This window comes from Lontra canadensis, unplaced genomic scaffold (genome assembly GCF_010015895.1).
Source record: "Lontra canadensis isolate GAN:19392208 unplaced genomic scaffold, GSC_riverotter_1.0 scaffold61, whole genome shotgun sequence".
Classification (NCBI taxonomy): domain Eukaryota; kingdom Metazoa; phylum Chordata; class Mammalia; order Carnivora; family Mustelidae; genus Lontra; species Lontra canadensis.
In genome coordinates this window covers 1899706-1923869 of record NW_022631055.1, presented here as the reverse complement: position 1 = coordinate 1923869, position 24164 = coordinate 1899706, and the positions used below count along the sequence as shown (strand labels likewise).

Below are 24164 nucleotides of genomic sequence, written 5' to 3'. Positions count from 1 at the left end.
GGGTTTTGGGTTTTTGTTTTTTTTTTTAATTGTTGGGAAAGATTTTAGTCCTATAGGAAATTAGTTTTTCAAATAAATTTCCTAGGAACTTGCTTGTTGTACTTTGAATTATTACCTGAGGCACAATCATGGAAGAGTTCCAGAAGTGAGGATATGGAAATCAGATTGTCACAGAAAACAAACCACATTGGTTCTTCTTTGCATCTATTGCAGAAATTTGTTTTCCTTACGTGCCACCACCTGAAGTCTTTCTGTGTGGTTGGGGTTGATATCCAGCTCCCTGAAGATGCCAGTGTTGTCCGTACTTCCCCTTCTCCCCATGTACACCCCCAGCTGGTATCTGTCAGCAGACGTCCCTCACAGGCCTCTCCAGGCTCCTGTAGTCTGGGATGACACTTGTGTGCGGACTGTGGTCACACAGTCTCAGTAAATGAAGACTGAGTGTATATTCTCCTCCTGTATTGTGTTTTTAATTAGATGTTCTCTGCACTACTAATATGTAACAGAAATGTAAAAATATAAAATAGCCACAGTTACAACTACCTCTCGGAAAGGCCTGTCTCACTTCCACTCCTCCCCAGAAGAGAGTGAGAGCTGATCCTTGTTTATCCCCCTTTGTTGCTCAGAAAGTGGATATTAGGTGCAGCGTCTGCACTTCCCTTTGCTCCTGGAACACTTTGCATGAGTGTAGAGCCCTCCCTCATTCTTTTCCATGCCTACTGAGGAGCCTCTTGTGTGGGTGTGCCATCATGAATATAACCAGATTCTCATGGATGGACCTTTATTTTCACTCTTCTGCTTTTACAGACGTTGCTGCAATAAATAATGTGTCTTTCATTTCGTAAATATGCATAACTATATATAATAGGTATAACTTTGGTGCATACTGCCCATGCCTTCTCCAGGAGCTGTAACCTGTTGTTTTATCAACAGTCAAATCTACTCACCGGCAGATACACCCTTAGACTTGAGTTTTTGCCAGCTGATATATGACAAATTACAGTATCTCCGTGGAGCATCTTTTCCTAAGACCCATTTGCATTTCCTGTTCTTCAGGAACATTTCCTGTTCTGCAGAGTTTTATTGAAATTTAGCTAGTGAAAATTCCACCTTCTTGGATGTCAGTCTTTTTTTTTTTTTTTTTTTTTTTTTTTTTTTAGATTTTATATATTTATTTGACAGAGCTCACAAGAGGGCAGAGAGAGAGGGGGAATCAGGCTCCCCACTGAGCAGAGATCCAGATGCGGGGCTCGATCCCATGACCCTGAGATCATGACCTGAGCCAAAGGCAGAGGCTTAACCCACTGAGCCACCCAGGCGCCCCCGTCAGTCAGTTTTTTGGGCTGCATGAGATGATAAGTTTTTGTTTTTCAAGTTGAACTGGCCCATATGAGAGCTCTTACAGCAATATCACATAGCAATGGAAAACTTGTTTTCAAACTGAGTTCTTGGGGTGCCTGGGTGGCTTAGTGGGTTGAGGCCTCTGCCTTTGGCTCAGGTCGTGATCCCAGGGTTCTGGGATCAAGCCCCACATCGGGCTCTCTGTTCAGCGGGGAGCCTGCTTCTTCCTCTCTCTCTTTCTGCCTGCCTCTCTGCCTTCTTGTGATCTCTGTCAAATAAAATAAGATCTTAAAAAAAAAAAAAAAAAAAAAAAAAACTAAGTTTTTCATGGCAGTTCCTTACTCATGATTTAAAAATAAACGTCTATACCCTGCAGGAGCCACTTGGATGTTGATTTTTTTAATATGTCTGCATATGTACTCTGTGCTTTCTGTACCATCCTTCTATCCCAGGCTGCCTCCAGGACACCTAACCAGGGTCTCCTGCGTGCATTCCTGTAGCATTTCATTTGTCTTCTCATTTGCACTGAACTGCATAATGCAGTTCAGTACATTCGTAGTAAACTTGGATTTTTCCAGTGTGGATCTCCCTAATAGAATTGTGAGCTTCGTGGGGTGTAGGGGCCCCATGTTGATTTGGTTCTCTATTTAGTGCAGAACAGCGCGCGGTGTGCGTGGAGGGAGTGGTGGGGCGATGGAGAGAAGGCCCAGCCATCTGAGCTGACTCCTCTCCTCTGTGGCTTTGCAGGTGAGGCAGCTCCAGGAGGATGCAGCTCGTCTCCAGGCAGCCTATGCAGGTGACAAGGCTGATGACATCCAGAAGCGGGAGAATGAGGTCCTAGAAGCCTGGAAGGCTCTGCTGGATGCCTGTGATGGCCGCAGGGCACGGCTGGTGGACACAGGGGACAAGTTCCGCTTCTTCAGCATGGTGCGTGACCTCATGCTGTGGATGGAGGATGTCATCCGGCAGATCGAAGCCCAGGAGAAGCCCAGGTAACCCTCCTGACCTCCTGGGTGGGGGGAATCCAGCTTGCTGCCCCTAGGTGATTGTTAGAGGGATCTTCTAGAGAGAACCAGTGGTTTCTCCCAAAAGCTTCAAGGCCACAGCTGGTGTGGTGAGGGGTTTGGAGGCAGCTTCCATCGCTTCTGTTTGCAGCACAGAGTTACCAGGGAACCAGGCACCGTGTTGTCTTTCTCCTACTCCCCCTCCAATGCTCCACACTGACTCCTACCCTCCTGCCCTTTGTCTGGGCCTCAGCTTCAAGCAGCCACACCCCCTGGGCATGACTAGCTCTCCCTCATCATTGAAATTGAGTTCTTTCTCTGTGCTTGAGATTAAAAGGCACTCAGGCCTTTTTCACATGCATTACCAAAGGTGTCTCTTACCCTCACCAATTGCTTAAATGGTATCTTGAGATGATTATTTAATATTTATTGCATGTCTTCTCTCTGGCCGTGTTTGCTGCAAGGCAATGAAGAGCAGCTGAAGAGATGACCAGGCTGGCACATACACGGCCTCCGTTTTCACCCCTGCCAGCTCCAGTCCCTGCTGTAATTGAGAAAAAGTCTTTTATTACTATATATATAAAAAACAATTATAGTTCCCAGATCAGGACTTCAGGTTTTGATCCATGAGAAGTTCTCACAGCTCTGTAGACGTTGATTTCAAGCTGGTTGTGGCTCTGTGTACCTCTTCGTGCCTGAATAAGAGGGGTATCAGCGGCTCTTTGGAACACACGTGTCCTGAACCTTTGGCACTAATTCGAGAGGGTATAAAAGTTTGAACAGAAATCCAGTGGTTTTTCTGGCACCTGCCTGGCAACCGTTTGGAATTACCGAGGTGTGTGCGCATGCGTGCGTACATGCACATGTGTGTGCACGTGCGCGCGCAGACACACACACACATTATCACAAATGAGAGAAGCCTTATTCCAAATGTTAGGTTGCATTGCTGGTCCTGAATCAGACCTTAAAAACATATGGTGCTCTTGAATGATTTCTTGCAAATTAATTGCATGTTTTGAAACCTATTGATTGATTGATTTCTTGCAAAATTAATTGCATGTTTTGAAATATATGTTTATTTGGAAAGCTTAATCTCCTAAAGGAGGTATTATTTTTCTAATTTTAGGGATGTATCATCTGTTGAACTATTAATGAATAATCATCAAGGTATCAAAGCTGAAATCGATGCTCGTAATGACAGTTTCACAACCTGCATTGAACTTGGCAAATCCCTGCTGGCGAGAAAGCACTATGCATCTGAGGAGGTAGGACAGCTCTTTGCTTTCGGGCCCCGGGGTGGACGCAGATGGTCTTAAGATGTAAGAGGACTTTATTTTGTCAGTACCTACGCTTGTGTGTTTGTAGAGACATACACAGAGAAATATATATATATGCTTACACATATTTTGAAATTCTTTGTTCCTTTCCTGTGTGTGTGGATTACACAAGAACACTCTAGGCAAAGAAGACCATTTCTGCAGGCCCCAGGTTGAATTGCCATCCTTTCTCACCTCCTTGATTAATACTCATTCTGGGTGTCATTTCTTTTCGGTCTAATTTGAGTTAGGATGATGGTAGTAAAGAGATAAATGATGAGTCAGCATGTGGCCTCCTTGAAGGGGTAGGGTGTTCTCTCTGAAAGGTCACAGCTTTGCCCCTCTGACTGTCCATTTCTTCTTGAGTGTGGTCATCATCTGGAGCCCCAGAATCTGGAGGGGCCTCAGTGCATGGTTGGCCTCCTCATGACAGCAGCTTTGGGTGGAGACCAGGCTTCCTCTCAGCCCGTTTCAGAAGGCATGTTGCCCTGTTTTTTTCTCTAGTACGTAAATAGACTTGAGTAGTCCTTAGGTACTCCCTGGTTTAGTAGGAGTCTCTACAGAAAATGTGTTTTTCTTATGTGAAGTGGCCCATCAAGGGGAAGGCTAGGAGCATGTGGTATAGTCTGTTAAGATGTCGCTGTTTTTCTCCTTTTCTCACAGATCAAAGAAAAATTATTGCAGTTGACAGAAAAGAGAAAAGAAATGATTGACAAGTGGGAAGACCGATGGGAATGGTTAAGACTGAGTAAGGACCTGCTTAATCTTTCTTTCTTTTTGGGTGTCCATCGACCACATGCAAGTTTAGTTTCCTGCTATGATTTGATGTGATATTATCACGTAATGATGTTTGGAGTTCTAAATGCTTCTTTCTTAATGCCTTAGTTCAGCATTTCATGCTAAATATTTTTAAGTGTTTCCCTGTAGCACATGCATTATTTTTTTATCCCATGATTGATCTCAGTGTTGTAAGTGGGATTTGGGTGTTCTTCAGGAACAGCATGGAATGACAATTTGGTATCTCCCTGGGAGAATCCAGCTGGAATTCCCCTCCTCCTCTAGTTATCTTTAAGAGGAATTATTACTGCGGTCAAGAAAGTAGAAAGTCAGCTTGATTAGGTCTTATATCTGGTCCTCTTAATTAAAGGTTGGTAACTTTATAAAAGCTACCAGCTATAAAGGTTTTGCAATGAGCTGGGCATTATTCTGAGTCTTGTGTATGTTTTTCTGTATTTCCCCCCCCCAGGGGACCTCTGAGGTAGATTCTAATTTTAATCTGATCTTCTAAAGGAATATGTGAGCTACCACAGAGTTTATAACATATAGTTTGGGGAATAGCATTTAATAATAGGTGTGAACACTGAAGGGAGCCCAGCTCCAGCGTTATTTACTCTGATTCGCCATTCTGTGTGGGGGGCTTTGGGCTTTGTTTGTGTAATAGAACCCCATTCTCGGACACCAAGAGTGCTCACTGGAAACAGAATCTGGGGGCCTTGTCTAAAAGATTTGTAAAATGCCTAATGAAGGCACCTCACCCTTTTGGGTAGAACCCTCTTTTGAAAAAGAGATCCTGCTCTTGACCATTCTTTGGATAAGGATTTGGTTTGTATAAATTTTGAGAATTCCCAGGGCATGTTCACTTCAGCAAAGCCTGTATGAGTCCGCACTGTGAACTTGGCACCAGGTTGTATGGTGGGCAGTCATGACGAGGGGTGAGTCCTTCTTGCAGTGGTGGCATCTTCTCATTGTGGCCTTATTGAGGAGAAGCAGCTGGCAGCCCTGGGGACGCTGATATTGCCTACAGTCCGCTTCTCACCCATATGGCCCCAAGCATCACCACTTGAGGTAGAGTGAAAAGTAATGCTGGCCACGGTGCAAAGCCAAGTTCTAAGCTGCCCCTCCCTTCACTGCAGGGGACATCCTGCTGTGTTTCCTCACATGGGGAGAACAGAATGAAGACAGCAGTCCCCACTTTGTAGAGTGCTCCCCATATCCTTTCCTCCCTCTCAGCTCCCCCAGAGTAAGACCTCCAGCTACCACCCCAGGTGGGCAGTTGATGACCAAATGTCTGCTTCATCAGCATAGTCTGGTTGTATGTGGATTGAATCCCTTCAGGTCCCTGAGGTTTATCTCACTGAAGTAGGGCCAAGTGCATAGAGCACACTTTCTAGGCCTGCACTGTCCATATGTGGCTCTAAAGAACGTGAAATGTGGCTGGTCCAAACTGAGGTGTGCCATACGTATAAAATGTGTATCAGATTTCAAAGACAGAAGGAAAAGAAGTTCCGTCTCAATTTTTTTATATTGCTTACATGCTGAAATGATAGGAAATGGTAGTTTGATCTATTGGGTTATGTAAAATACCCTTTTTAATTTCACCTGTTCATTTTAAAATGTTACCTATTTATTTTCTGTGTGGCTACTAGATGAGTTTAAGTGGAATAAGTAGCCCACCTCACACTTAGGCTGGACCGCGCTGATCTAGGCTATAGACTGGCTGTGCGGGCAGCTGCCACCAGGGGGCAGCGCCGTCCCCAACTGCCAGGCCCCCTGCTGGCCCACCACTCACTCTTGGTACCCTGTGCAGTTTTGGAGGTCCACCAGTTCTCACGGGACGCCAGTGTGGCTGAGGCCTGGCTGCTTGGACAGGAGCCCTACCTATCCAGCCGAGAAATAGGCCAGAGTGTGGACGAGGTGGAGAAGCTCATCAAGCGCCACGAGGCTTTTGAGAAGTCTGCTGCCACCTGGGACGAGAGGTTCTCCGCCCTGGAGAGGCTGACAACGGTAAGTGGCCGCTGGGTGCTGGGAGTACTTAGCCTTTTGGTTCTCCTGGGCTGCTTCTTCCTGTTCACCTCTTAGACCAGAGAGTTCATATTATTGCTCTGTTTTTAGAGGCAGTGAGGACCTTCCTGAAATTGGCTGTTTTCTTGGTATAGAATCTGGGGAGATTGTCCAGGGCTGCTGCTCTCTCAGTTAACTTCCTGCGTACCTAGATTTGTGATCACTTTTATAATAGCTCCTTGCCTGGGAATTGATTGATTGGGGTTTGTTTTTCTCTCTTGATCTGCTTTTCTTCTTGTATCTCAGAGAAGCTTTGGTTTGTAGGGGAGCTTAGCCTTACAGTTTAATTCAGATTTTCAGAATTAGAATTTCTTTCAAGTAGTAGCTGGATCCTAGACCATTGAGAATTCTCCCATTTCTGATCATTTTTTTCTGCCACCATTAAATTAAAGCTTTAGAATAAAGTTTGCTCACCGGTGTTTCCTCTCCTATGACCCTTGCACTTCTGGTAGAAAGCTCATTCTTTATGTGTACCAAAATGGAGTTCCTTCCAGTTTTTACAGTTCTGGAGATTTAAAACATATCTGCATAACTTGTGTGTTAAATGGACTATTTTTGGTGCCTACATATGCTTGTGAAATGGTTTAGTTTAAGTTAGACTACTCTGTGGCTTTTTTTATGTGTTATTTGGGTTTGGGCTGAACACAGATGCCTACCACAGCACAAGAAGCCTCCTTGAAAATTATTGCAACTCTGTCTCAATGGTGTTTGTCTGAACTCTGACAGGAAGTCCAATGTGGACCCTCACGCTCAGGTACTTTCTTCCCAAGCAGAGTTGAGTGCTGCATAGTTCCTGTAGAAGTGAAACCCAGTGTCCCAGGGAGCACACAAACCCATGGCATAGACCTGCATCATCACTCAGGTCTGCTCCCTGTAGTTCAGGATTTTAGCTGCAGTTCCTGTGATCCCAGTGTTGTCTTGCTGGGTGTTAGGCCTTCTGCTTGTCCAGTGTGATCCAGGGTAGAAAACTGAGGCAGGAGAGCTTTCTGGGTTCCTCAAGAACACTTTCCTTCAAAGAAGCAGAGTTTGGGGCTCTGCTGAACATGACCGTGTTTGCCTTCAGTTGGAGTTACTGGAAGTGCGCAGACAGCAAGAGGAAGAGGAGAGGAAGAGGCGGCCGCCCTCTCCCGAGCCGAGCACGAAGGCTTCTGAGGAGACTGAATCCCAGCAGCAGTGGTGAGTCACGGGCAGCCTGCACGGCCGGAATCTTAGCTTCAGTGGCACGTGGGGTTCAGGGAGCATCTTTGCTAAGCTTGTGCTACACTAGGCCTCTCCACACACCCTTCCTTTTAATTCTGTAAGGTATTTTGAATCTGTGTAAGATAACATTGGAGAACACAGACTCGTCCGCATCCACATTGCTGTGTAGGCGGCAGAAGTGGAATGTAGACAGCCCCCGGTACACGCACGCACATGTACACAGGCGCTCGGAGTTTCCTTGTGACTAAGTGAATGGAGTGAACCACCTAGATCTCAGGGCACTGATCATGTGGTGGTGCTTTTTGCAAGTTTTTCACAGAAGAAAGAACAGAAATTATTCTGAAAAACTAATTACTATGCTGTGGTAAGAGCCCCATGCCAACCCTGAGGGCTGTCTGTACGGGGGGAGAGAGGGCATGCCTGTGGTCTTACTCTCGACCTAGAGTTAGTTTGGAACACTTGGGAAGTTCCTTAAAAGAAATCACATTACATAAAAGGGAGTTGCGTATGTTTTTCTGAGAGAAAATCTGTAATAAAATTGAGTGATGATGTTCTCCCTCATCCTCTCTGTTTATCTCTTTTTTCTCCCCTTCCTCTCCTTCCCCTTCCCTCTTCTGCCCTCCTTCCCCACTTCATCTAACAGGGATACTTCAAAAGGAGAGCAAGTTTCCCAGAACGGTTTGCCGGCTGAACAGGGATCTCCACGGGTTAGTTATCGCTCTCAAACCTACCAAAACTACAAAAACTTTAATAGCAGACGGACAGCCAGTGACCAGCCGTGGTCTGGACTGTGAAGTTCACTACCATTTGTCAAGAACCACTCTTTCCAAATCCTGTTGGTTTGACTTTTGGCTTCCACTTCACCCACAGTGTTAAAATTTTCCTTAATTCATAGGTTTCCTTGGTTTCATATTTGTTTGCATTTAATTCATGTTTATTTGAGTCTTTTAACTAATGAATGCTCAGTTGCCTTAAAGCAACATACTTACTTTTTGTTTATTTATTGTGAGCTTTTTACTTTATTAAGATTTTACAGCGAAAGCCTTACATGAGTAATTGAAATTAAATGAGATTACAGCAAAATGAAGAAGAAAACTAGAATCCGACAGGTATGACACATCCAGTTATACTAACAGGGTGCAATGCTGCACTACACGTACCCCCTTTACAGATGTCATTAACCTGCCGTAGTTTAATAGGAACTAGGAAGACTGGTGTTTGGGGGAGGAGACTCTCCGTCCTAGGATTAAAACCTTAAGTCAGCCATGTCACATTCCGTGAAAGACGCATTTATTGCAAACAACAAAAAAGTCCGGGGTGGGGGGGTGGAGTTGGATCTACTTTTGGAAGCTCTCTTAATTTTAGGCACAAAACCTGAAATGATTTTGAGATCCTTGGATTATTACTTTTTCCAGATGAGTGCCTCTCTTTTTTTTTTTTTCTGCCAAGACCTGAATTGAGAAATTGGGAGCTTACTTGCTGCAAATAATGCAGCCAGCCTTAGGAGTGAGGTGCCCGCTGACCCTGCCGCCACTGTTGTCTTGGTCACTGGCAGCACTGCCATGACACCCAGCGTGGCAGAGGGCAGCGGGCAGCATTCCTCCGCAGGTTTTGGAAGCCTGCCTACCAGACTTCCAGGCCTCTCCACTAAGTTGATAACTTCAGGGTGTCAAACTCTTTATAAATTTTTCAAACAAACGGATCAAAAGCCATTCTGGTTCACCCTAATTACTTGAACGATGCACTTGGTGGACCACCCTTAGGAGCCATTGGATTCCGCCTGGCTTCAGAAGTAATTGTAGCATCTGTGTAGACAGAAACTCTATCGTATGTCTCGTACAGATCTTCTCATTTATTTTTCATTTTCTTAAGACTTTTTTATGAGGTTCTCCATTAAGGAGTCTTTTAGGATGGCATTGATAGACCACCAGCAGGGATTGAAAATGTTTTAACAGAAATTCTGTTCCTTAGGAATAAAAGCTTATGAAAGAGGTGATTTCCTGGTACTGATACAGACAGAACAAAACCAAATCCATACTACATTCAAGCCTTGTGAGACAGTCACTTGCTCATTTGCCATATTTAGATGTTAGTGGAATCAGAAACCTGTTTTGATATGTGTTTTCCATGAGTTGTCTGATTTGTCTTTTCATTTCATGATGCATGTCTTTTTTTTTTCTTTTGTCAGGATAACATCATATAGCATCTTGTTTGTTTTTCCTTATTTCTATGTACATATCTATCTACTTGCGACTGTAGATGGGTATATAGATAGATGCCAAGCTTCTTATGTTCTGGGAGTAGTGTGCACCATTATTGGGTCTCTGCCTTAAAACACACCAAAATTCATTTTAGAAAAAAAAAAACTACTGCTTTATCTTTGGTCATTAGGGAGACCTGACATATTTCTGGCTCCAGATTCTGTGTCATTGATATATATGTATATATGTGATGTTTCCATATATATATGTTTAAATTTTATATCATCTGGAATGATACCCAATTTTATGCTTTTTGTATTCAGAAGACAAAAACAAGCACAACAGAAAGAGTGCAATGATGTTTTTGGCATTTGTTCTCATGCCTATTTTTATCTAGATTTTTAAATTGTAGCTTGCCAGAACAAGTTTTTTATTATAATTGGATTGGAAGAAGAAAAGCCTTTTCATTCTTTTGAGTTGTGGTGCAGAGACTCAAGTTAATGAACTTGAAAATAGTGTTGCTTCATGCACTTAGAAAACCAATCAGGTGTTTCTTGTGCTACTAGTCTTCATGTTGCATTCATGTTCACCTCCTGATACAAAGATCTCAGGTGTGCCCAGCCACTAAAGCACTCTGGACTAATCACTAAAGAGAAGCAACATGGGGTGGGGGTTGGGGAGAGATTCACGTGTATGATCATAGCACTATGATTTGCTTTTGATGTTTGTCTCTAGTAGTGTGTTGTCTGTTGGCATGCTTCAGCACATGTCCATTAAAAATCATTTTGTTCCTTTTATTTTCCTTGTTTTCTTGGTTTAGTGATTCATTTGCATAAACATTAATTATCTCTGCATACTGGTTTGGGGTTTTCTCTTTCCTTCTAACTCTAAAGAAAAAAATTTTTGCTGCAGAATTTCCCCTAGAAGAGGCTTCCCTGGCCTTCGCCCACCTTGAAGTCTGATCCAGTGCTATCAACGTTAGCCTGTTCTCAGCAGATGCTGCTCCCTCCAGGTCACTGCTGTCACTAGCAGTTTCCAAGCCACAGCTGCAGCACTAATTTTTTTTTCACCTGATTTCTATAAACACTAACCCTGTGTCTCCCTAGACTCACACCTGGCACAGGCCTTTCAGACCAAACTCACACTTCCTTCCCACCAGAAGTTTCCTGAAATTCCACACTAGAACAGATTTGTCAACTTTAAAATCCACCCACTTTCTTCAGACTCAGGGTGTTGGTTTTTTGGTGGTCATTTCCCCTCTTGCATCTCTCTTTTAAAAGTGAAAGGAAAGAGAAATACTGAAGTAGCCTGTTGCTCCTAAGCACATGTCTACAGGTGTTACATATGAGGCCAGGGTGATCCCATGTCCGCCCCCTTTCCCGTGCCTTCCTTGCCCCAAGAGTCCATTTTCCACATTGCTATGTGGGTAAAGGTTCCAGTCAGAAAACACCCTTAAATTGCAAAGCCTCTGGTCTCAGCCTAAATCCTGATGCTGACAGTGAGAATTTGTATAGATGGAAGAAAAACTCATGGGTCCCACCCCACCACTTAGCTAAGGCATAAATGAGTGATCCCGTTCCTGAGAGTTGACATATCTGAGTGTTGAAGCAGTGGTGGTCATTCTCCCATTTCTCCTGTTGAAGTTGTTGCTGCTAACTTGTCATTTTGGTTCTGGGCAGCAGTGGTGGGGGACGTATCTAATGAACGTTGCCATTGACACTTCCATGTTTGTCTGTGTAAGAGGGGTCCAGGTTGTCTGTAATCCACTAAAGTGTCAGCCACACCCAGCTTTAGTAACTTGCTAATCCCGCGCCCTGGGTGTATCCGCTGGGGCTGCGACAGTTAATGGTACACAGTTGATGGTACACAGGCTGAAAGCGATAATGAACCGAGACCCTACTGCATTTCCAAAGACGAAAAGCCCTGAGGGTCACAATATAAATGAGCTTGGGAAGGAACAGCTCCCGAAGACGTCTCCAGCCTGTCAGAGCCGCGGGAAGCCTGGCTGTGTCTGGGCTTTCTCGACTCAGTGCAGCAAGGCACCGTGATCGACCAACACGTGATGGGGAAGGCCCTGGTTCTGTCTGTGTTTGGGGGTAAATAGCTGTGTGGTGTTGAGTGACTGTGATTGGCTTTTCCAGCTCCTTTAACACAAACTACAACCCACTCACGATACAACTCCGGCAGATGTGGTTAAATTGATGTTTGTGGACTTGCCTCATTTCCTTCCAGCTCTTAAGTTCCAAAGTCTAACTGGGATGGTAGATGTGAAATGCATGATTGTTGTCCTAATTTCTGCATGTGTTGATGACGATGTTGTTGAGGGGTGGGGGAGGAGAGCCAGAGAGCATTTTCAGAAACTGGAGGCCTTTTCTTTGCCTTACTCTGGGGGAATGCTGTGTCGTTCTGATAGAGTTGTCTATCCATCTGTTTGTGAATGCCCTTTCGCTTGAACTTCCGGCTCTCCTGGTGGCGTCCTTGGTTGTGAGGTGGCTGCTGTATAACGTCCACTCTCTCCTATTTAATATGTGTGATTGTTACTGTCGTCCTTTTGTTTTTAAAGTAACCCCAAGAGGAAACGATCTGAGTTACATTAGAGAAAATGGATTGATCCGAGGAGCAGAGTGCAGTAAAACTCATCCTGGCATTTCGCTTTTCTCATTTCCCCGTAAGCGGGCGGGCATTAATCCCTTCCCACCTTCTAATGTCCTCGGTGTCCAGCTGGCTTTGTGGGATGTTGCAACGGTTTTACTGTACTGCCTCGATCTGTGCCAGGCATTTATACACAGCCACGTGTGCGAGTCAGAGCGTTTGTGGGCGCCCCCGTGGCTCACGGGGTCCGCTGAATGGCCTCTCCACTGTCCCTAGATGGCGGAAACGGGGGACACAAGCGAAATGGTCAACGGCGCTGCAGAGCAGAGAACGAGCTCAAAGGAGTCCAGCCCCATCCCCTCCCCCACCTCGGACCGCAAAGCCAAGACTGCCCTCCCGGCCCAGAGTGCTGCCACCTTGCCGGCCAGAACCCAGGAGACGCCTTCAGCCCAGATGGAAGGCTTTCTGAATCGGAAGCACGAGTGGGAGGCTCACAATAAGAAAGCCTCAAGCAGGTGAGAGTAGCGAATGCTGAGGCAGTGAGATGGGAAGTCAGCCTGCTCAACGTCAAGGCCCCCGTTTGCTGTTTAAAAAGCCCAAGGAGTGTGTGCTTGGGAAGTCCATTTATTCTTAGGTTCCTGGGTGTCACTTTTTTCTTGGGACTGACATTGGAAAGTGGGAGGAGAGTGCTTTTGAGTCACTGAGAGAAAGAAGATTTATTAAGCATGGATGGGAATAGCAAAAAGTGCCCTTAGTAATTCTTCCTGAGAAGAAATGTACTGAGTGGAGTTTGGAGAATTTATCTAAAACGAAATGTTCTTCCAGGTGGGTTTTTTTTGGTTGTTTTTTTTTTTTAAGACATTCATTTCCCCTGCCTTTTCTCCATATCCATGTTTATATTCACTATCTTCCAATAAGCCCTAGTTTCATTATCTCTATTTTATAAGTGAGAAAACAGAGGCTCTGTGTGATTAAAAAAGCTCACTCTTTAAAAATTTGGTATGCGGCATAGCCTGGATGAAATTTGTATCTGATGCCAAAGCCAATGTGCTTAACCAATAAACCATTCTGCCTGGAACCACCATATATCGTACGGGTTGTACATTAGACCAGGAAATCCCCATCTCAGAGCTACCATCCACATTAAGTACAACATAAATTTTTATGTTAATATAGGTGGATGGCAGCACAGTGTCTTCTGATAAGATCAGTATATCATGACAGTTTGCCATATACTGGGGGAAAGGCTCTCTTTTCTGATTCATCCCAAGGTACTGCCAGTGCTAGTGGCCCTGGATCTGCCTTTCTGTCAGGTCATGAAGCCCCATCAGGATTAAAACTTTGGTGGACGAGCAGCTGTTTCAGGACAGGCATGTTTCAGATGAGTCAGCCCTGTACAGCATTACCACAAGAGGGTACTACAACAAAGAGTACCAACACCAACAAAAATCTTTCTTGAGAGCCAAGAGTACCTTTGTGTAATAGAAGAGGGCGCCATGTTTTTCCCTAAACTCAGAGAAGTAGCCCTCAGTCACCAGCCACTGTAGGAACTTGGACACCATCCCAGCAGTCCGTGGAAGAATTTTGTTCTCTTGTTTGGTTTTAGCAGAATTTAGTAAAGGGTTTTAATTTTAATAAGGGATCACCACGTGGTGTATGGTTGGTTTGCATATTAATCACATTCTTAAATTCTTTACAGCAGTGTGGTCTAGAACCCTGATGTTCTTTTCTTTACTGCTCAGGTCCTGGCACAATGTTTATTGTGTCATAAATAACCAAGAAATGGGTTTTTACAAAGATGCAAAGACAGCTGCCTCTGGAATCCCCTATCACAGCGAGGTCCCTGTGAGTTTGAAAGAAGCCATCTGTGAAGTGGCCCTTGATTACAAGAAGAAGAAACACGTGTTCAAGCTGAGGTGAGAGGGGGCCGTGTGTCTTGGTTGCTGATACTAGGTGTATTCTGACTCTTGGGGTTGGTTTTTCCAGGCAGGTACTCTGATCATTCGGTTCCTCCTCTCTGCTATTTAAAAAAAAAAATCACCAGTGAAGCTAGTGTAGTTTGTCCCATGTCTTGTGTATGGCCTGTCACCAGGCTCCCTGTAGTTAGTGGTGCAGCTCAGCCTTGAAGAAAATGAGCTTTTGTTTTGATAAGCTGGAACTTACTTTTCCTTAAGACAAGGTGAGCTGTTCACATTTTAAGGAGGCATAGAAAAAGAGTTTACCCATTTTTGCAGCTTATCCAGACCCAGGAGATGCTATTCTTTGCCCACAAGTTATCTGGAGCTGGGTCAAGTGAGTCATCCTGGAGCTGGATGGAGATAAACAGGAAGTACATGTGTGAGACCCAGGTCTCTGCTCCCCTGGCTTGCCCAGTGGATGGTCCCAGTTGCTTCTGGAACCATCTAGTTCCACATGTTTCTAGCTTGTAGAACACCTATACCTCCCCAACAGAGTGGATCCAGGCTCAGAAGTTCTTATACTTGGAAATGGACGGAAAAGCCATTTCATCTTGAAAAATGTAGAAAGTTAAGTGTGTCTATGGTTAGAATGTTAGTTTAATACTAATTTGATCTGTTACTTTGGGACCTGAAAAGCTTTGGTCTTGAATTAGACATTTGTGTCCTGTCGGTTGGACTAGGCCAGAGACTACAAATGAGGGTTTCAAAGGGGTGACTTCTTGAGCTCTTTGAAGGAGCACCGGAGGCAGGCTCCTCAGGACTTGGAACCCTTTACACAACGTGAAACAAGGTGCAGACAGCCTGGCTCCCTGGCTGCCTCCCTTCTTTTTTCTCCCTCCATGCAGCTTCACAGGATCAGGGTTTTGGCAAAGGGCACTGAACCCTCCTCCCCGCCAGGAACACCCCTTCCTCTGTACCGTAGTGAAGTGAATGAGTGAACTGTCCAAACCAGTGACTTTTCCAGTGTCCTAGGGATGGCCTTGTGGGAAGTTTCTTTCACTATGTACTGTGTAAGAGGAGAAATCTAAGGAGACCTTTTCTATATGTCTGTTTAAAAATTCTAGTATTTGGGGGCGCCTGGGTGGCTCAGTGGGTTAAGCCGCTGCCTTCGGCTCACGTCTTGATCCCAGGATTCTGGGATCGAGTCCTGCATTGGGCTCTCTGCTTTGGCAGGGAGCCTGCTCCCCCCCGCCTCCTTCTCTCTCTGCCTGCCTCTCTGCCTACTTGTGCTCTCTGTCTGTCAAATGAATAAGTAAAATCTTAAAAAAAAAAAAAAATTTTCTGGTATTTGTAACCATGGGGGATACAAGCTCTATAGCAGACTTTCACAAGAACTCATACTTTTTAAAATTCCAGTATAACTAACATAGAGTATTTTATTAGTTTCCAGTGTACAGTATAGTGATCCACGATTCTCTGCGTGTCTCAGTGTTATCACAATAAGTGTCCTCTTAATCCCCATTACCTATTTCACCCATTGCAAAAAATAGTTAAGAGTCTATTTTTTGGTCTCTTTTCTCTGTGTTCATTTGTTTTGTTTCTTAAATTCCATGTGTGAGTGAAATCCTACAGTATTTGTCTTTGACTTATTTCACTTAGCATTTTGTAGATTGCACCCATCTTGTTGCAAATGCCAAGATTTTGTTCTTTTTTATGGCTGAGTAATACTTCAGTGTGTGTGGGTGTGTATAAACACATATATACCACATCTTTATCTATTCATCTCTTGATGGACAGACACTTGGGTTGCTTTCATAATTTGGCTATTGTAAATAATGTTGCAGTAAACACAAGGGTGCACAGATGTTTTTGAATTAATGTTTTCTTTTTTCTTTGTGTAAATACCTGTAGTGGAATTACTGGATCATATGGTTATTCTGGTTTTAATTTTTTGAGGAACCTCCATACTGTTTTCCACAGTGACTGCGCCAGTTTGCATTCCCACCAACAGTGCTCAAGGGTTCCTTTTTCTTCATAACCTCACCAACACTTGTTGTTTCTTCTGTTTATGACTTTAGCCATTGTGATGTGTGTAGTGGTGACATCTCATTGTAATTTGGATTTGTATTTCCCTGATTGTGAGTGATGTTGAGGATCTTTCCATGTGTCTGTTGGCCATGTCCATGTCTTTGGAGAAATGTCTGTCCATGTCTTCTGCCCATTTTTTAATTGGATTATTTAGGTTTCTTAGTGTTGAGTTGTTTGTTTGTTTGTTTGTTTGTTTTTTAAGATTTATTTATTTTAAAGAGCAAGAGAGCACAAGCAGAAGGGGGAGAGGGAGAAAGACTGTCAAGCTGACTCCATGCTGAGCATGGACCCCGACATGGGCTCAGTCTCACAACCCTGAGATCACTACCTGAGCTTGAAACCAAGAGTCAGATGCTTAACTGACTGCACCACTCAGGCACCCCACTTGTTTATATATTTTGGATATACAAACCCCTTCTTGGATATTTCATTTGCAGATGTCTTCTCCCATTCAGTAGGTTGTCTTTTAGTTTTGTTCATTGTTTCCTTTGCTGTGCAGAAGCTTTTTATTTGGATGTAAGTCCCAATAGTTTATTTTTGCCTTTGTTACCCTTGCCTCAGGAGACCTGTTAGAAAAATGTTACTACAGCTAATATCAGAGAAAGTACTGCCTGTGTTCTCTTCTAGGATTTTTATGGTTCCATTGGTTTTATTGGTTTCATTGAGGTCCTTAATCCATTCTGAGTTTATTTTTGTGTATGCTCTGAGAAAGTTATCCAGTTTCGTTCTTTTGCACATTACTGACCAGTTTTCCCAATAGCAATTTTGAAGAGACTTTCCCCCCATTGCATATTCTTGCCTCCCTTATCAAAGTTTAGTTGACCATATTATTGTCAATAATTGGGTTTATTTTTGGGTTTTTTCTGTTCCATTGATCTGTGTGTCTCTTTTTGTGCCCGTACCATACTCTTTTGGTTACTACAGCTCTGTATTACTTGAAGTCTGGAATTGTGATACCTCCCATTGTCTTATTACTTTTCAAGATTGCTTTGGATGTTAGGGGTCTTCTGTGGTTCCATACAAATTTTAGGATTGTTTGTTCTAGTTCTTTGAAAAATGTTGTTGCTATTTTGATAGGGATTGCATTATACGGACATTTTAACAGTATTTGTTTTCCCAGTCCGTCAGCATGGAATATCTTTCCATTTGTTTTTGTCATCTTTAGTTTCTTTCATCAATGTTTTGTAGTTTTCAGAGTCTTTTACCTCCTTGGTTAAGTTTTTTTCTAGCTATTTTACTATTTTTTGTGTGTAGTTTTGTAAATAGGACTTTTTTTTAAAGATTTTATCTATTTATTTGAGAGAGAGAGAGCGCGCACGTGTGTGCACAAGCAGGGAGCGCAGCAAGCAGAGAGAGAAGGAGAAGCAGGCTCTGGATGCATGCGGGACTTGATCCCAGGACTCTGGGATCTGACCTGAGCCAAAGGCAGACGCTTAAAGAACCGAGCCACCCAGGCTCTCCAGGACCTTTTTTTTTTTTTTTACGATACTATTTTTAAGTAAACTCCACCCCCAACATGGGGTTTAGACCCATAGCCCTGAGATCAATAGTCCCGTGCTCCAGCGACTGAGCCAGTCAGGCATCCTGGAACTGTTTCCTTAATTTCTCTTTTTGCTACTTCATTATTCCTGTATAGAAATGCAACATGTTTCTTTGTATTAATTTTGCATCTTGAACTTTAGTGAACTCATTTATGAGCTCTAATAATTTTTTGGTGGATCCTTTAATGCTTTCTATATATGTAGCATCATATCATCTGCAAATAGTGACCATTTTACTTCTTCCTTATCAGTTTGGATGTCTTTTGTCTGACTGCTGTAGATAGGACTTCTAGTTCTATGTTGAATACCTGTGGTAAGAGTAGACATCCTTGTCTTGTTCCTGACCTTAGGGGAAAAGCTCTGTTTCTCCCCCATTGAGGATGATATTAACTATAGGGTTTTCATAGATGGCCTTTAATGTGTTGATATATGTTCCCTCTAAACCTGATATTTTTGTTGTTGGTTTGTTGATTTTTTTTAAGTAGGCCCCAGAAGGGGCCTGAACTCATGAGCCGGACGGATATCAGGAGTTGCACACTCCACTGATTGAGCCAGCTAGGGCCCCTAAGCCTATTTTATTGAGGGATTTTATCATGAACAGATGGTTGCACTTTTTCATATGCTTTTTCTGCATCTGTTGAAAGGATCATAATGTTTTTGTCCTTTTTCTTGATGTGATGTATCACATCGATTGATTTGAATATTGAACCCTTGCATCCCAGGAGTAAATCTCACTTGATCATGGTGATTTTTTAAATATATTATGGATTTGGTTTGCTAATATTTTGTTGAGGATTTTTTGCATCTCTGTTCTTCAGAGGTACTGTCCTATAGTTCTCTTTTTTTGTAGTGTCTTGATCTAGTTTTGGTATCAGGATCATGCTGGATTCATAGAATGAATTTGGAAGCTCTCCTTCCTTTCGTATTTTTTGGAATAGTTTGAGAAGAATAGTTCTTAACTCTTCTTTAAGTGTTGGTCAAATTTACCTGTGAAGCCGCCTGGTCCTGGCTGGCCTCCTGCTTTTTTTTGTTTGTTTGTTTGTTTGTTTTTAAGATTTTATTTATTTGTTTGACAGAGAGAAAGATCACAAGTAGGCAGAGAGAGAGGGGGGAGCAGGCTCCCTGCCGAGCAGAGAGCCTGATGCGGGGCCCGATCCCAGGACCCTGAGATCATGACCTGAGCTGAAGGCAGAGGCTTAACCCACTGAGCCACCCAGGCGCCCCTGGCCTTCTGTTTTTGGAAGTGTTTTGATTACAGACTCAATTTCTTTGCTGGTAATCAGTCTGTTCAAATTTTCTATTTCTTCCTGATTCAGTTTTAGAAGGATGTACACTTCTAGGAATTTGTCCATTTCTTCTAGGTTGTCCAATTTGTTGGCATCTAAGTTTTCATAATACTCTCTTAGAATCCTGTTTTTCTGTGGCATCAGTTATTTCTCTCATCTTTCATTTCTGGTTTTGTTGAATCTTTTTTTTTTTTTTAAAGAATCTAGCTAAAGGTTTATCAATTTTGTTTATCTCTCTCAGAAACCAGCTCTGGTTTTAGTGATCTGTTGTATTCTTTCTTTCCTTTTTGCCTTAATCTTTTTTTCCTTCCTTCTACTGGTTTGGGGTTTTGTTTGTTCAGTCCTTTAAGTGTAAGGTTAAGTTGTTTATTTGAGATTTTTATTGGTATTTGAGGTAGTGTTGCTATAAACTTCCCGCTTAGAAGAGCTTTTGCTGCATCTCAAAGTTTTTAGACTTTGTATTTTCATTTTCATTTGTCTTCCTGGATGTTTTTTATTTCCTCTTTGATTTCTTGTTTGACCCATTTGTTGTTTAGTAGCACGTTATTTAATTTCCATGTATTTATGTTCTTTCTAGGTTTTTGGGGTTTTTTTGTGGTTGATTTCTAGCATCATAGCATTATAGTCAGAAATGATGCACGATATGACTTTGATCTTTTTCAATTTGTTGAGACTTGTTTTGTGGCCTAATATGTGATCTATTCTGGAGAATGTTCCATGTACACTTGAAAAGAATGTGTATTCCATTGTTTCAGGATGGAAAAGCCAGATGTTGATATGTTTGGGACATTTTTGATCCTTCCAGTGGATTGAAACATTTACTGGCCCAATAACATAGCTTCTTGATGTTCAGGGTGCTGTTGCTGGGCCTTTGTGGGTCCCAGGCACAGCTGGTGATGTATGTAGAGCTCCAGTGGGCATTTCTGGTAGGATTCCCCTGGCATGATTATGTCCCACATAGGTTTTGGGAATTTGAGGGTTTTATTTCTTCCTAAGTCAAATTGTGACTGACTTTCTTCCTTCAACTTACAGACTAAATGATGGCAATGAGTACCTCTTCCAAGCCAAAGATGATGTAAGTTTTTAAGATTTCTCTGAATACTTGGGCTTTTGCAAGTATGTATTGGCACGATAAGCTTTATTTTACAGTGTTCCATGTATGTATAAGTAATGATCAGTCATGGTTTCTGTTATCTGGTCGCCTCAGTCACTAACAACTGGACGGCGTTCAGTTCTCTTTGTATCACTGGGAGGCAGAATGGCATCTTACTGTCTCCCTGGTGTGTCATGAGGGCTGATACAAGGACCCTGAAGTTGATGGAGGAAAGCTTGCCCACTGCTCGTAGTGGATGAGCACAGTGTGTTGGGGGGAGGGAGGTTGGGGGGGTCCAAGGACAGGATGTAGATCTGAAGTCCAGTCAGGGGCTCCCTGCAGCAATTCACTACCGTCAAGCAACCGTTTCATGGTTGTACTTCTTGAAGGGGGAGAGGGTCTGCTAATGAGAAAGTCATGTATGTAGTGCTTTGGATTTGAAAAACCAACTTCTAAATTCATGCAGGGATATATGTCAAATATACTTCAGTTTTTTAAGAAAAGTTTAAAAAATAAAGCGGGGGGGGGGTGCTTCCCAGCAATGGAGACCAGTCTTCTCATTCTTCCAAGTTTGCAGGACCACATACTAGATTGGTGAATTTCAGGTCCTGTAAACCAAATTCTCATGAGAGTTGAACCATGTTTCCTCTGCTAAGGGTCGTTTGGGAGCTGTTTGCCTCTCAGTTAGCCAGATGCCCCCATAGGCTAGATGCACTGTTCCCAAGCCTTCCAACTGATGGAGGGCGTATGTTTGGGCAGATGTAGTGAGGGTGTTTTGAGCCTATCCCTCCTGGCTGAGTCTCATCTGTGATCCTTTATCCAGGAGGAAATGAACACATGGATCCAGGCCATCTCCTCTGCCATCTCCTCTGATAAACACGAGGTGTCCGCCAGCACCCAGAGCACGCCAGCATCCAGCCGGGCACAGACCTTGCCCACCAGCGTTGTCACCATCACCAGCGAGTCTAGCCCTGGCAAGCGGGAGAAGGACAAAGAGAAAGACAAGGAGAAGCGGTTCAGCATTTTTGGCAAAAAGAAATGAACTCCTTTCCTTCACCTCCTGCCCTTCTCTTACCTTTTCAGTGAAACTCCAGCATGCAAGCTCAGAACCAACACATTACTCTCTGTGCCTAATGTTCTTCAATGTGGTTGATTTTTTTTTTTTTAATTTATAGAACATTTCGGGGGGGGGGGATACACCTAAACACTTTATCTCCAAGTTACAAAAGTTTGAGGTGCAGAGGGAAGACCAGATTTTTTTTAATGAAATTATATAGATTAGATCTCAATATTTAAACTGTTCCTCAATTTTGTGAGGCTGCGTTGGAAATAACCCGCCTCTAGTGCTGTTGGTATGCAAGGCAGCGGTGCTTAAACAATATTTCCTGTGCTCACCAGAGACAAAATACCAATTCCCTGACACCATTCTCTTCCATTTATTTCCAGTGGTTACCTTGAGTCTCAACTATTAGAAGTGCCCACGATGGGTCTAACTTTGATTAAACAGATCGTGTATTAGGATCTTGCTGCAGCCACGGTGCAGCTCCATGTTAAATCTACAGACCAAACCGTTTGTATCTGGCATCACTTACTAATAACACCTGACATGCGGCTTTTCTGCATCACCTGCAATGACAGTTCAGAATGTCGGTATACCGGTATATGAGAAGGAATAGAAACTGATACTGTTTTAAATAATCTGTAATTTCAATTTTTTTTTTTGCCAAAATACATTATATTGTATGTTTGAGATAATTCTAGTACAAAATATAATAAAACTAGATGTATAATAAACCCTTTAAATCATTGGTAAGTGTACAAGTGGAACTGAAGCATTTACTGGACAAAGTAATGTTACTCTAATGGTTACTTGCTCGTGCGTTGCCACACTGTGTTATAATTTGCTTCATTACCTTTGCTATTTGATACATAGTGTGCATTTCTTTGTCACTGTAACGATTGTAATGACAAATTTTCATCTTACTGCACAATCAAAATGGCATCGATAGGAATGAACTCCAGAGGCTGGGCCTGAGCAAGGAGGAGGTCGCTCAGGCCTGGCGCTCAGTCGTTTGACCTGTACCTCTCAACTTTTGCCCTGTTAAATATATGCTATGTCATTAAATGCTTTTAAATCTAGCACGGCGGCTAATTGTTGTCTTTTCTCTCCTGCGTATACGCCATGTAGGGAAACTGCAAAGCCAGAAATAGCAAATGGGAAACATTAGACCATCCATCCAGTTTCCTGTTTTGTGTTCCTGAGTATGTGTGTAATACACCAGCTTTGAAAACTACAGCAAATAGAATAATAAACATGAGATGTTTTGCAGCTACACATCCAGATTTTATCTTTTATTTATGAAAAAGTTAACAGAACTTGCTAAGCCTGAGTGCCGAGGAAGCTCTTGGCAAACTTTTTCTGTAAAGGGCCAGAGACCGCAAATATTTTAGGCTTTTGTGGGCTAGACTCTGTCCCTGGAAGCTGTTTATCATGGAATACAGAGGCAGCCATTGAATGATACATGAAGGTAAAGGGCATGACTATGTTCCAGTAAAACTTTATGGACACAGATACAAATTTTATGTAATCTTCACGTGCTGTGCAATATTCTTCTGATTTTAAAAAAAATAGTAAAATGTAAAATCTATTGTATATAGATCATACAAAAAACAGATGGCTGGTCAGATGTGGCCCATGGGCCCGTTCAGTGATACCCAGCATAGGATCACAGGTTAGATAAGCATGTTATACTTGTCCCTTTTTTATCTGGGTACATTGACGCAGACCATTTGCATATTTTCTTAACACAGAGCTGCCACAGGATGCTAGTATTACGGGCTTTCAGTAAACTGTTCCACAGAGGCCCATGCCTACTGCGATGTCAGTCCTGGGCTCCACAATTGACTGGCATTGGAGCTTTCTGTAACCCCAGAAACAGACCTTGCCATCTCTCACCCCTTCCTCTCTCATGCACCCAAGGCCATTTAACTTTGTGTGACATGCCTTTGCCCTTCCTTACCTTCCATAAAATTCAAATCACGTCTCAACAGATGATTCTCTCACCAAAATATTTCACTAAGAAAAAGCATCTTGGAAAGTAATCACTATTGACAACAGCCTACTCTGGACAAAGCCAGCCAGATGGCAGGCCAGACACACTCAAAGGAAAATAATCAGCAATTCCAGAATCCTATAAAGAAGTACATATGCATGGAATACTTTGCACATAGGTCCAGAGGCTCACAGATCCCTGATTACTTGGATTTGGGCGAACTTGCTCTCCTTACTGCACTTGCTGAAGATACCCTGCAACCTGAAAGGGGAAGATGATGGGCAGTGGAAGAAAAGGCACAGCAGAATGGCTTCTGTGGGTCCTCAGGGGCTGATGTCAACAGGTGCCATCAGAAAATCCCAACAAGACATGTTCACTGGAAGAAGCTACGGGCCATAGAGCATCATGATTGTCAATCCTATCATGGTAAATAGGGGTTAAAAAAACCCAATCCTGTACACTATTTAGTACTTTGGGGATTGTGCACATTTATTTTTATTGCTATAGTGTTGTGCTATTTTACTTTAATTTTAGTGAGTAGGATGGTTGATAATACTGTCCTCCATACACCTGAGAAGTAAGAAGCAGTAAAACTGTCAGGATAGGAAATGGGTATTAATTAAAGGACACTTTTGTCTCAAATATCATTGAAGTTGGAATGTATCCTCAGTTGATGGCAGCTCAGAGTTGTGTTTTCTTGGAGGTACTTG

General features: G+C 43.0%; 1 protein-coding gene across 6 annotated transcripts in view; it reads left to right on the top strand.

Annotated features, from left to right (window-relative positions):
- Positions 1–22540, top strand: part of SPTBN1 (spectrin beta, non-erythrocytic 1) — a 193584-nt gene extending 171044 nt beyond the window's left edge. For 2 of the 6 annotated variants that reach the window (XM_032877774.1, XM_032877775.1), the window contains exons 26-35: positions 2089–2333; positions 3472–3610; positions 4325–4409; positions 6249–6445; positions 7566–7678; positions 8346–8409; positions 12772–13010; positions 14238–14411; positions 20341–20383; positions 21225–22540. In XM_032877774.1, coding sequence (XP_032733665.1) covers positions 2089–2333; positions 3472–3610; positions 4325–4409; positions 6249–6445; positions 7566–7678; positions 8346–8409; positions 12772–13010; positions 14238–14411; positions 20341–20383; positions 21225–21443 — 1518 coding nt within the window. In that variant the 3' untranslated portion in view covers positions 21444–22540. Of the gene's footprint in view, positions 1–2088; positions 2334–3471; positions 3611–4324; positions 4410–6248; positions 6446–7565; positions 7679–8345; positions 8497–9890; positions 10699–12771; positions 13011–14237; positions 14412–20340; positions 20384–21224 lie in introns of those variants that run through there. The other 4 variants (XM_032877772.1, XM_032877773.1, XM_032877777.1 and 1 more) reach the window with 3 other exon arrangements.
- Positions 22541–24164: the final 1624 nt, after the last annotated feature.